This window comes from Galeopterus variegatus, unplaced genomic scaffold (genome assembly GCF_000696425.1).
Source record: "Galeopterus variegatus unplaced genomic scaffold, G_variegatus-3.0.2 Scaffold612, whole genome shotgun sequence".
Lineage (NCBI taxonomy): Eukaryota > Metazoa > Chordata > Mammalia > Dermoptera > Cynocephalidae > Galeopterus > Galeopterus variegatus.
In genome coordinates this window covers 173,759-187,618 of record NW_007726723.1, presented here as the reverse complement: position 1 = coordinate 187,618, position 13,860 = coordinate 173,759, and the positions used below count along the sequence as shown (strand labels likewise).

The 13,860-nt window shown below is 33.0% G+C and overlaps 1 protein-coding gene across 1 annotated transcript in view; it reads right to left on the bottom strand.

Annotated features, from left to right (window-relative positions):
* Positions 1 to 13,860, bottom strand: part of MICU3 (mitochondrial calcium uptake family, member 3) — a 104,124-nt gene that overhangs the window by 41,430 nt on the left and 48,834 nt on the right. The window contains exons 3-5 of the mRNA XM_008570540.1: positions 12,014 to 12,045; positions 4,779 to 4,857; positions 717 to 764 (exon numbers count right to left, since the gene is read on the bottom strand). Coding sequence (XP_008568762.1) covers positions 717 to 764; positions 4,779 to 4,857; positions 12,014 to 12,045 — 159 coding nt within the window. The remainder of the gene's footprint in view (positions 1 to 716; positions 765 to 4,778; positions 4,858 to 12,013; positions 12,046 to 13,860) is intronic.

Genomic DNA, 13,860 nt, shown 5'->3' with positions numbered 1-13,860 from the left:
AAAAAAAAAAAAAAAAAAAAAAAAAAAAAAAAAAAAGAAAGGACGGTCAAGTAAGGATTCTGTTAGTCTTCACATTAGAAGGGAAAACTGAATGATATTGAGGAAAAGCACAGATGGCAGAGGGAACAGAAAGTACAAATCCCTGAGGTGGGAATTTGAGGAAAAGAAGGCTTAGGTGGCTGGAGCACACTAAACTATAGTATATGATCTTGTCCAATAAATGCAAAGAAATTTAACTAAAAATCTTAGTAAACCCTTCATATATTCCATAAGAACTGCTGCATGTAAGAGAAAGAGAATGACAAAGCTGTTTTAGGGTATGTATTCTGGTAGACTCACTAGTTAACAGACTCATTCTCTCACATTAGTCTTACAGAAAACGTGATTCAAATGACTGTAGCAAAAAACTTACAAATTATTACATGTCCTGACCTTTGGGTCTCATGTAGACTAAAACCACAAAGATTGGTATATGATATTAAATTTATAATTTACGAGCATTTTATTACTTTACCATAAGCCATAATATTTAAGTTCTGACTACTGATAGTGTTGTGCTTAGCATTTCCTGTGGCACTTAGACATGAATTTTGTAGAACAGCACGGATATATCTAAAGTGATTTTCAATAGTAAGAGAATCTAAGAAAAATCTGTTTTCTAAAATTCTGATTAAAAAAAAACTGCATTCAGAAATAGATTTAATGAGTATACTTACTTGTTAAAATACATAAAAGAAAAAGATATTCTGTGTAAGAAATCACACCTAGAAGAAAAATAGTATCAGTTATGCAAATACAAAATATGAAATTATTTTCATATTTATAAAAGTAAAATACTATTTTAATAGACATAAACACTATGAATAAGGAGCTTACAGTTTTGAAACAAATATTAAATATTGTTTTAAGTGAGACTAAGTTATTATTATAAAATCATGGCCAAAAAAGCAGCAAAATAAATTTTACTTTAATTGTTCCACATGCCTCTCAAGAAATCCATGCAAAATTCTCATTAATGCTCTCAAATATATTGGCAAAAAAATTATGCTTACTTATAGTGGTAACTTTTAAATTTGTTGCTATTTTAATGTATGGATCTAACATAAAGAAAAAGGTCATAAATAGTTAACACTGCAAAGTGCTTAATTCCTTTTTAGTAATGTGAATTTGAAAACATTTGGACATTCTTGCTTAGAAACTTGATTTTTGTACTTTTGATTTTTGTTTTAAAAAACAAAACTCTATAGTATCATTTTTCTGCTTTCAAATTATCATTTGTTACTCTTGACAAACAATGCTTCTATTAAATGTACTCTAGAAAGTTTTTATTTTAATTAAATAATTACACTTTTTGTACATTGCATCCTGAGTTCTCTGAAACACCATAATTACAAACTTTAAAAGGAGTTTGTTTGGAGTAAATAAACATATACATTCTGTTACCTGAATTTTTGCTTTTGGACTATAATATCCCAAACTAGAATTAATGGTTTAACTGGCCTTCCAAATAGATACTGAGAAAATTAAAATTAAGAAAAAGCCTACAACACTTATCTAGCTATCAGATAGTTCTGATGTGTGGCAAAAGGGTATAACAAAATCCTTAAATAATCAGATCATGAACTTTTAAAACTCCATTCTATCTGATGCTCTTTGAGGCTATCCTCTTTGTTACAGAACAAAGAGAAGAGGAGTCACTGTCAGGCAGTTTGTCAGAGACATGAAGGGAACTACCCCGGAGGCCCTGAAAGCATTCCCTTCTTTTGTTTATACTAGAATATTATGACCTATAGACAGATAGTTCTGGTTGATTGCCATGAATGTTATGGGAGAAAGATTCTGGAATGGTCAATGTATATTAAGATACAATACTTAGACTCCATTGGGATCCCTCAAAAAAGAAAAAAAAAAAGCATAAATATCAGAGGAAAAAGGGAAATGAGATTGGGAAAAACTCTTGCTGTCTTTGCAATCCCATCTCACTCACTGCTGGTCTAACTGACCTAGTAGAATACTCAAGAGATGTTGGTTGGTATAAAGAATTTTAATACCTGCTATTCTTCTTTCACTTTATAGTTAACTCAAGATTTCCCTTAAGTGAAAGATTACGTAACAGTGAGAGTCCTGATCATGATTATTATGGTAGGCACTTATCTGTAGAACTCCGTTTTTATTGAGGTGGCTTAATCCACAAGGGAAGAGAACAAAATGAAACTCATGATATAATTTAATAAAAATGGCCAAGAAAAAGAGAAAATACTGCTGAAGATGAACTGTAGATTCTTAATGCTTTCCAATTACAAAAATTAAAAACCGTATGACCAATCCTTCAATTAAAAGCCAATCGAAAAAAAATTTCAAGGGAAGTTCCTTAAAAGCAGTACGTTGTTTTTTTTGTTTTTTTTTCTTTTGTCTTTTTGTCTTTTTGTCTTTTTCCGTGTCCGGAAACGGATCGCAACCCTCAGTGTTGCCCCCGCACTGGACCGGGGACCGGAAACGGGATCGCAACCCTCAGTGTTGCCCCCGTACTAGACCAGGGACTGGCAACGGGATTGCAACCCTCGGTGCCGCTCCCGCGCCTCGCTCAGCCAGTGAGCGGGAACCGGTCCGCATGTGGGATCCGAACCCTCGGGCGGGAGCGCCGCCGCGCCTCCCAAGCGGCACACTATCCAGCGCGCCACCGGGCCGGCCCAAGCAGTACGTTGTTAAATTCCTATATCATGATATAATACAGCTGGCTGTCATAACTTAGTCTATGCAACACACATTTTCACAAATGTTACATATCATTTTTTTTTTTTAAACTGCATAACATTTTCTTGCTGGGTAATATTTTAAGCAGATAAACTTATTTATTTTATAATGAATCTCCAATAGCTCTTAAGATTTAGCTTTAAAATTTCTCTGCCATTTAATCTCTTAAAAAAGCAAAGCTCTGTGTACTTCTCTACTCCATCTAACCTAATAGAGCTAAAACCTTCTGGGATCACTGACTGCCTTTACGATCTGATCTGTATAATAGAGATATGCACTGTCCTACAGGGTAGCCATTGACCACATGTCACTATTTAAGTTTAAAATAACTAAAATTAAATAAAACTAACTATTCAGTTCCTCAGTGACACTAGCCACATTTTAAGTGCTCAATAGCCACAAGGCTAGTGGCTACCAGATGAGACAGCACAGAAATAAAACATTTCCATCACTGCCAATAATTCTATTGAACGGAGCTAAATAGATCCTCTCCCCTGAAAAATTGCAAAAATGTACATAACATGAGAAGGATAAAGTCATGCCTCAACTGAGAGCTTCTAGACTGAACGCTCCCTTTAACTAAAAAGAATTTCTTCTTCCATACATTGATTATATTTGAACCAATTTGTATTTTCCCATGAGATATATTAACAAAAATTTTTGAAATTCACCATACTTACCTGATCCCTCTGAGCTTTGAATTTTCCTGATCCTATCATCCCACCCTAAGATCTGAATGACAATCTTTAAGACAACTTCCAGGAAAAAATTTCTAAGAGCTTTTTTTTTTTTTTTTTCCTTTTTGTCTTTTTTACTGACCGGTAACGGGATTGCAACCCTCGGTGTCGCGCCCGTACTGGGGACCAGCAACGGAATCGCAACCCTCGGCGTTGCGCCCGCACCGCGCTCAGCCAGTGAGTGGGAACTGGTCTCCACATGGGATCCGAACCCTCGGCGGGAGCACCGCCGCACTCCCAAGCAGTGCACTCTCCAGTGTGCCACCGGGCCGGCCCTCTAAGAGCTTTTTAAGACAACTTGGTCCAGGTTTCCAAAAGATTTTAAAATCCTAGTCATGAAAAGCCTGCAATAAAAGATAAGGTGTCTCTTCCTTTCAGAGTTTATGTGAACCAGGTGGAAGCAATTTGAATTTTTAATTCTACTTAGATAAAATATATGAATTATACCTACTCCTTTAAAGTATCTGTCTTCATGCTAGAGTAAGTATAATATGTTCAACCAATATTGGCTAAAATTAATGAAAAAGAAAAATATAACTGCTTATATAATTAAAAAAATATTTTTATTTTGTATATTCACATATTTGAGCATGTAAAAAAGTATATTTCTAAGTAACAATCCTTTTAAAGATTAAAGACATTTTGTTAATTTCTTTCTATATATATGTACAAAAGATACATTGTGAAAGACAATGGAAATAAAAACCATATAATTTGATTGCAAGGAAATGTATGAATTAATAAATTAATTTAGGAAATGGATATTACAATAGAGTAAGTTGAAATAGGTGGATTTTATAGTGAATGTTGTCTTTAAAAGAAACAAGTTCAAATTTCGTTGCCAAAATATGTATCCAATAAGTTTTTCATATAGATTAAATTTAAGAATATAATTCCCTGGAAGCAAAATGGAAGAAAGAGAAATAAGACATTTGGAGAGTTTTTGAGAAATGCTTTCTGTGGGTAAATATAACCTATGCTTTCACCATGGTTAAAACAATGTATTTTTTTAATTATAAAATTTTATTTTGTTGTAAAAAATTTGAAAGACATGAATAATATTCATACATAAAATATAACATATGAGCCACCCTTAATGACACTACCCAGAAACAACATTAATAACCCAGAAATATTAATACTATGGTGTTTTTCTTTTCAATTTTTTCTCTACGCACACACACACAATTTTGAAGTTATTTTAGGTATGGGAAAAATATGCACGTATAAATAGGATAAATAACATAGTGTCAATATTAAGATGCATAAGTACTAAAGTTAACTTACCCCTTTCTTTAAGATTTCGAAATAGCTTTGATGATCCTTTCCAAACTGGTGGTGTTTCTGAGAGCATCTGATTTAATTCCTATGACAGAAGGTATCATAATACTGATTGATATGTAAACCACTTACTTATAAAATAGATTTAAAAATATTTAAACGTCCATGCAAAAATATTCTCCACTTAAAAGACCTGAAACATGGCATTATTTATCCTATTCTATACCTATGATTCATTCAACTACAAAGCCCAATATTTGTCATGGTTCAAACATAAAACAAATGATAAAGATGCTACATTGAATTCAATTAGAGCTACCCAAAATCCCAGATAAATTTATAACTGGAGGAGCATATATTAGACAATCAAATTAAGATAAAACAGTGAGTTTAAGTTCTGGAGCTGATTATATTTTTATGAAAGCCATAAGAAAAGGTGATTTCCTTATCAAGGTCAGAGATGATCACCTGGTTTCACATAACATCTCTGTCTTGTAGTGCTTTTGAATTTAAGTGACTTTGTATAGAGGAAGTAAATGAACAAAGGATTATGTTAGAAAGGAATGAAGAGTACTTTAATGGTGACTCAAAGAATGACGATATTGGATGCAGTGAGAGGACAGGAGTATTGGGTTAATGTGGCCACTGTTTCACATTTTCTTCTAATTTTAACTGAAATATTCAGTAAAGAACACAGACTTCAACTGTTGCTTACTTTTTTTTTTTTTTTTTTTTTTTTTAAATCAAACTATCCACTGTTGCTGGGAAACTACTGGAGAATTTAAATATCTGATTATTGCTCATACACTAACTAAATCGATTTTGAATTTATAGTGCAAACTCTATTAAAAATAAGTGAAAACTATAATTTGAAGAAAAACGATTAAAGGATTTGGTGAGACAACTTGAAATAATTTTAAATAAAAAAATTAAGTCTGCTCAGAGCTGGATGGTTAGCTCAGTTGGTTAGAGCGTGGTGCTGATAACACCAAGGTCTGGGGTTAGATCCCTGTACTGGCCAGTAAAAAAACAAAACAAAAATTAGTCTGCTCAGTGACACATTAAAAAAAACCACAAAAACCACTTCTATTTCCAGATCTGATCCTTGTTACTCAAAGTGAGGTTCCCCAACTGTAGGGCATTCATTACCTGGGAGCTTGTTAGAAATGCAGAATCTGGGCCAGTGGCATGGAGCTGGGGACAGGAACCCCCCTCCCACAACCAAGCACACCATGCCAGTGCCTCAGGGCCCATTCGGGGACCTGAGGCATGGATCTGTGGACCGGACACCCCTCCCACAAAAATGCACACTGCCAGTGCCTTGGGGCCTGCCAGGGGACCCAAGGCATGGAGCCAGGGACTAGACCACCCCCGCAACCGGCCACACTGCCAGTGCCCACCACAGCCACCACAATAACCATGGCTGCTGTGAAAGCAGCTAGACATCACAAACACCATGCAGCTGGTCTGCCTGCCACTGGAGTGCATCGACACAAGTAGAGTCACCAGCAGAGATAAAGAAGAGGATGCCTCTCTCCACAAAGCCCATTCCAGAATGACAGAAGAAGCATCTACTCTACGATAATACTGGGGAACCTGATCACACCTCTCAGGGGGGTGGGTGAGGGGGGTGGGTGAGGGGGATTGGGTGAGATTGGACAAGGGGCATAAAGAATAAGTATGATTTATAACAATATATATGCTAGTAATATTGATTTGATCAACATATCTCAACATTGAACCCCCAAAACATGTATAATCAATTATGATTCAATAAAAAATTTTTAAAAAGGAAGAAATGCAGAATCTCAGTTCCCATCCCAGACCTACTGAATCAGATTCTGAATTTTTAACAAGATCTTCAAGTCATTTTTTTCACATTCAAATTTAAGAAGTGCTTCAGACAAACTCTTTCTAATACAGTTGTACCTAAAAATGCTGTGTGCCATTTATAAATCATCTTTTTTAAATTTCAAACTGAACTAGGAGGAAACTAAGGGAATCCCTGGTATGCCAAAGGCAGGAGCAGCATTTTTAGGAGATTTATGAACTTCCTGAAGCCCATCTGTGGATTCCTGTGTTAATTTCCTTCATAATGCTATATCTGCACTGCAGATACCAGATGCCACCAGGTTATCAGTAGTCTGATCAGAGCAGCAATGGCATAAGAATTCAGATACAAATAACGATGAGAAGTAGGGATATTTACTGTTTAGACACAGTAAATGATGCAAATATTTCTGTTAGAGTAAGAGATTTTAAAAATATTTTGAATACATTTTATATAGCTTAATTTATACCACCTCTATTTTATAACTATTGACTTTTTTCATTCATTTTAACTGTTTCCATGTCTTCCAATCTCATCTGTTCCAGCTTAAATTTGGCTAAAATTAAAGACTGAAAAAATCATAGCTACCTTTTGTTGAGTGCCCTTTATGTGCTTGGCAATGGGTTCATACAACATCTCATTCAATTCTAAGAAATGATCTTCATTATGCATATTTTACTGAGAATTAAAGTGGATAAGTAACTCATCCAAAGTAAGACAGCTGATAAATGACAGAGCCAGCTTCCTATTGACTCAAAGCAGTTTATTTTAGAAATAATCTAGTCTCTCCTGGTCTAGATAATCTGACTGACACAGTATTCTTGTCTTTTCTCTGTTAACTTTAAGAACTTTTAACATTTATTAAAATATTTATATTTCCATTCATGCTGGGAATCTCTCTCTCTCCGCTCCCAGTGATTATCTTGGTCTCTTATTTGAAGTAAAGCTGTATAATAAAGAATTTGGTATCTTATTTGAAGTAAAGCTGTATAATAAAGAATTTGACTGGCCTTTGTTCTAGTGGTTCTTGGGAGGGAAACTAAATCCTTAGATCATACCTCAGTTTATGCTAAGGAGATGACTCAGGATGGGGACTGGTCACCAGAAAGAGCAACTGCAATTAGAGGGTTAGAGCTTTGAACCATCACAAATTCTGGGGAGAGAAGTAGGGCTAGAGATTGAATTCAATCATGTGAACAGTGATTCAATCAATCATACCTACATAATGAAACCCCAGTAAAAATTCTGGATACAAGCTCAGTGGAACTTTCAGGTTGGGCGAATACACTGATGTTTGGGAAGGACACAGCCTGACTCCATGTGGAAAGAGCACAAAAGCTCTGTGTTCAGGAACCTCCCAGTTTTGTAGATGGTAAGGCCAGAAGTGTGAGTGGCCTGGAGTCCTCTAAATTTGCGGTAAGCATCTGAAATGAGGGCTGCCTTGTCAGACGTTATGCCCTTAAACCTGTGGAGTCTAACACTAACTCTTGATAGTGTCAGAATTATATTGCAGTATTACAAGTAAATACCAAATGAGTATTTGCTGGATTAAATTCAGTTTCCTAGAATTATAGGTGCCTTTTAAAGCACTTATACAATTTTCTTAAATGAGTACAACTTTTAAAAAATTATGCAGTTAAAACATAAGACATTACAGGAAAATTATTAAGTATAGAAAAGAAAAAAACTCATTGTAGTCCGGGGATGAACTGAATTTAAGTTTTATTTAACCATCATTTTAGCCTTATTCTCTAGGTAGGCATATTTATATAGTATTTTTGTTGTCGGTGCAAATATTAAATCATTCTCTACATACTGTTTTGTAACTTACTCTTTGCACTTAATATATCATAGCCTTATTTTCCTGTCAAATATTTTTCATTTTCATTTTAATGGCTTCAAGAGCAATTATCTGTAATAGCAGTTCTGAAATGCAACTCTTTACACACTTAAAAATATTATAAACCCCAAAGATATATTGTTTATATGGACTATATTAATTAATTTATTAATATTATTAACATTAATCTATCAATATAATTAATTTTAATATTAATTTACTTGAAAATAAAAACCAGGAATTTTAAGACATAAGAATACGTAAGCACACATTCCATTAGCTGTCAGAATGACTACATAATCAGTCATCATACAGCCTCTAGAAAACTCCATAGTACACTCATGAGAGAATGAGAGTGAATAAAACAAGTATTTTCTCAGTATTATGATGAAAATAGTTTTGACTTTATGAACCCTTGAAAAGGTCTTTGCACTTTAAAGAACTGCCAGTCTATATTATTCTGTAACTTGCTATTTTACCCAACCTTATGTTTTCTAGGTCTATTCATGATGATACACATAGCTCTAATGCATTTATTCACTTTAACTCTGTATTACTACATTTATCCTTGCTATGTCTATTTCACAATTCTCTTATCCATTTCCCTAATGATTGAAATTTATATTATTTTTAAATTTTTACTATTACAATTGATGCGTCCAGAAACATGTATAGGATTCTTGGTGCAAACATGCAAACATTTCTCTAGTATACATATCTAGAAGTGAGATATATAATATGCATTTTCAATTTTATTAGATATTGCCAAATTTCTCTCAAAAGTGAGTATACTAATTTACATCTCACTTGGTTCCTTCTCCTTCTTGTCTTTTCTAATCATTGGCATTGCCAGATTTCTGGAAGCTAACAATTTGGTAGGTGAGAAACACTATCATATCATTGGTTTAATTTTCATATCCCTGGTTACTAGTGAGGTTGAGCTCCTTTACATATATTCATTGGCCATTCCAGCTATGTTCATCCATTTTTTTCTTATTGAGCTGATTATCTTTATTATATTGATTTACAGTAGTTTTATGACTGTAAGGATAATACACTTACCCTTTTCCTGTTAATATGTTGCAAGCATATTCTCACATCCATCATACATTTTTTAACATTGTTGACAATGTCTTTTGATACCAAAATTCTTAATATTTAATTTAGCAAAATTTGCTATTATTTCCTTTATGTTTTGCTTTACGTATAAAAAAACCCACTCATGTCCCTCATTTTTGTTTTTAATCTCATAGAATTTTTGTCACAAATAGGAACTTAGTCCACCTGAAATTAGCTTTTGTATATGGTAGTTATGAGATCTAATTTTATGAGACCTAATTTCATTTACCCCCCACATAGAAAGTCTATTATTCCAACATGTATGATTGAGAGGTCAATCTTCTCTCCAGTGATTTATAAATCTTCCCATACATACCTAGATCTGTTTCTGGAATCTATGCTTTATTATCTTGATCTAGTTTTTAAAAAATCCTTGCAATTATATGATACTATTTTAATTATTATACCTCTATTATTAATCTTAATATGTGACAGACCCAATTGTTCTCATCTCAGTGTTTTTGTTTTCCCCTAAATGTCTTACACATCTTCTGTTAGGTAAACTTTTAAGTACTTATTAGTTTTTGTTGCTATTATAAAATGTATTTTATTCAATAATAGTTTCTAATTGCTATTGCCAGTGTAGAAGCATGTTATTAACTTTGGTTCATTGATCTTACCTCCAGTAGCAACCTTGCTAAACTTTTATTAAACTTGAACAAATCTGAAATGTAGTTTTACATTTACTTTTTTCTCTCAATCATATTGTTTGCCACTCTTCTAATCCTTAGAATCTCTCTCTCTCTCTTTTTTTTTTTCTTGTCATACTACAAGCTATGGCCTATATTGTGTATCAACTTCCCCACCAAAAAGAAAAAAAAAATCCACTTGTTGATGATCTAACCCCCAGTACCTCAGAATCTATTTTGGAGAGAGGGCCTTTAAAAAAGTAGTTAAGGTTATTACATGAGGTCATTAGGATAGGCTGTAGTCCAATATGGCATGTGTCCCTTTAGGAAAAGATTAGGACATAGACATGCACAGAGAAAAGACCACATAGACAGAGGTAGAAGACAGACATCTCAAAGCCCAGGAGAGAGACTTCAGAAGAAATGAACCTTCCGAAAATTTAACATATTATACATACATACTGATATTCAACGCTGTACCTCACAAATACGTATAATCAAATACATTTCAATAAAAAGAAAAAAAAGAAGAAATTAATTCACTGATACCTTGATCTTGGACTTCTAGCTTCCAACACTCTGTTGCAATAAATGTCTGTTGTTTAAGTCACCCAGGCTGTAGTATTTAGTCATGGCAGCTCTAGCAAACCAATATACTACATTAGCTTAGAGCTCTAGTAAAATGCTATAGAGCAGTGGTGATAGCAGGCATATTTGCTTTATACCTAACTTTAAATTCAATGATCATATCTTATATCTGTGATTTTTTTTTTTTTGGCGGCTGGCTGGTATGGGATCCAAACCCCCGACCCTGGTGTTATCAGCACCATACTTTACCAGCTGCACTAACCAGACAGCCCTTTGTGTTACACCTAATTTCAAAGAGAATGTCTCTAAAGTTTCACAAGTAAATATGATGTTTGCTATAGGCTTTTGGAGGATTCCCTTTAACTAGTTAAGCAATTTCTTTAGATTCCTAATATTCTTTTTTGTTTTTAGTGAAGTTTGTCATACATATGGAAGTACAAGAGAAATATATGTATAATTTAAAGTTAGAACTAGTTAAGAAACAGAAAATTACCAGTACTTCAGAAGCTTTATGATGACATTCTCCTCTATCTCACCTACAGGTGAATACTGTACTGAATTTAATCATTCCTTAGTTTTCATGTCTATGAATGTACCCCTAAATAATATGGTTTTCATTTTCCCAGGTTTGAACTTTATATAAATGGAATTATACTTTATATTTTTGTGAATTGCTTATTGTGTTTACCATTATGTTTCTGAGATTCATCTAGTTAAGGCATGACTATAATGCATTTGTTTTCACTATTGTATAGTATTTACTATATGAATATCTCAAAATTTATTTATTAAGCATACTATTGATATATTAAGGTATTTTTGGCCATCATGAACAATCTATGAATATTATTATGAACCTCTCTTGCCTATAAGCAAGAGTTTCTCTAGGTGTATCCACTGATGTGAAATTACTGGATCATAGAATATATGCAAGTTTAACTTTACTAGGTACAAGTGCACGCACTGTTGCAGAATTTAAACCCAGACATGGAATTGGTAGGTATGGTATGAGTATCTTCAATTTTAGTAGATAATGCCAAGTTGTTTTCCAAAGTAGGTATAAAAATTTTCATTTGCACATGAGATTTACCATTGATCTCCATCTTCACTTACTCTTGGAACTGTCCACCTTTTTACTTTCTGATAATCTGGAGGGTTAAAAAAATTGGCACCTTGATGTGATCTAATTTGAAAAAAAAATGCATGCATATGTACACCAAGAGCTTTAACTTACCTGTTTGGAAAGTGACTTCCAGGTTTTAGCAACTAAAATAAACAAACATAAAATAATTAGATAATAAATATTTCATATAATATTATATCCACGTTCAGTAACCATCTACAACTATAACTTATAACCAAACTTTTACGTCCAAAAGGCGAAGTTTTTTTAACCTCATGATTTGGATCTAAGATATAATCTTATTTATGTTATCTATTTGTTTCATATACCATAAACTGTTTACAGTAAGTAAAATCTGTGGAATAGAAAACACTTTTCCATAACTACATCATCTTAACTTGGGGCTTTCTGGATTTATAAAGTTAGCTAACCTACTCCATGTTAAACATCCTATGGGCTTTAAAGCACAAATAATGATATTTATAAAATATTCATACTAGAATATAAAATATTAACATAGACAAATTATAATTTTAAGGTGTTACTCATGATCTTTCCTATATTGATGTCCCTGAACATAATTCATAGGTCTCTCTAGGGTGAAGGAGAAGGTTAGGGAGAAAGAGAAAAAGAGATGAAAGGGAGAGCAGGAAAAGTGAGAGGGAAACACTTGTCCTGTTTTTTCATTCTTCTTCCCTACACAAGAGTGCTACAACTGGACAAGATATCTTGGATCACTTACTTTTTCTGAATCGTCCTCACACCCCCAAAGACCACAAATACTATAAATCTTATTATGTTGGGACAAATGCACAGTCAACATTGTTGTTTCCTTTACTCAGATTTGAACGTTATAAATATTTAATACCTGCCTAAGAAATATCTCCAGGTTTATATGTGATTAAGTTCTGTAACTCAGCTGCATTAGGGAACTGGTAAATATTAATTATTTCAGCTACATTACAATAATGACAACCAATAATTTTTTTCTGCACAGTCATGGGGCTACTTCTGTATAATTAATAATATATCAAATTCAAAATTACAAGAAAGGCATTTTTTAATGCTATGCAACTTTTTAAAAGGCAATATAATAATTCATTTTAAGAGCAAAAGAAAAAAATATGTTTCTAAAATCTGGCAAACTGATTTTCATGGAGATAAATTTCTTCTCTATGTAGCAACAACATCCTTTACTCAAGATAGTTTATACAAACATGGAATCAAGTGATTAAAATCTCAGGTCTATAAATTAGAATTTAGCATATAACCTTAACTATGAAACTGTACACATTGGTTTCACAAAGATATTTTTCTTTTAACAATGAACATAACAATGTAAATAATACTTATTATTCAGTTGTGCTTGAAATATAGTAGCAGGAAAAGAGAAAAATATATGGTGCAAAAGTACATGCACACGCTCTTATGCAATGCTCACAAGCTATTTATCAAAAGAGGAAGTAGACATACTCTTGAGTTTTGTAGATTTATAAGATTTCCATAGTAAATTATTCACAAAAGACATATTCATTCTGCCGGAAATGTCACCATGTTCACTATTATTAGCTTTTTTTGTAAAGACTAAAGAGCCATTAAGATTGCTCTTCAAAGGATTTTCTTACTTTCTAAATTCCTTATTTCATATGAAGTTACTGTATATATAAATATAACTTGGGTGAAGAGGGACTTCAATTCTGTTGGAAATATTTTATTTCTTAAACTGTAGGTTGATGTTCATTATATTTTTAATATACTTGTATGGCTGAAAAATTTAACAATATATTTTTAAAAATTTAAATGAAAATAGTACAATTCTTTTGATGTCATATGAAAATGATCAATTACTAATTTTAGTTTTAAAGGGAAATTCTCTTTGTAGGCTCTATTTTACCTCTAAAGTAGGTAAAACAATAACTTTTAAAAAAATTTTCTAGTTTTCAGAAAAAAATTATGAT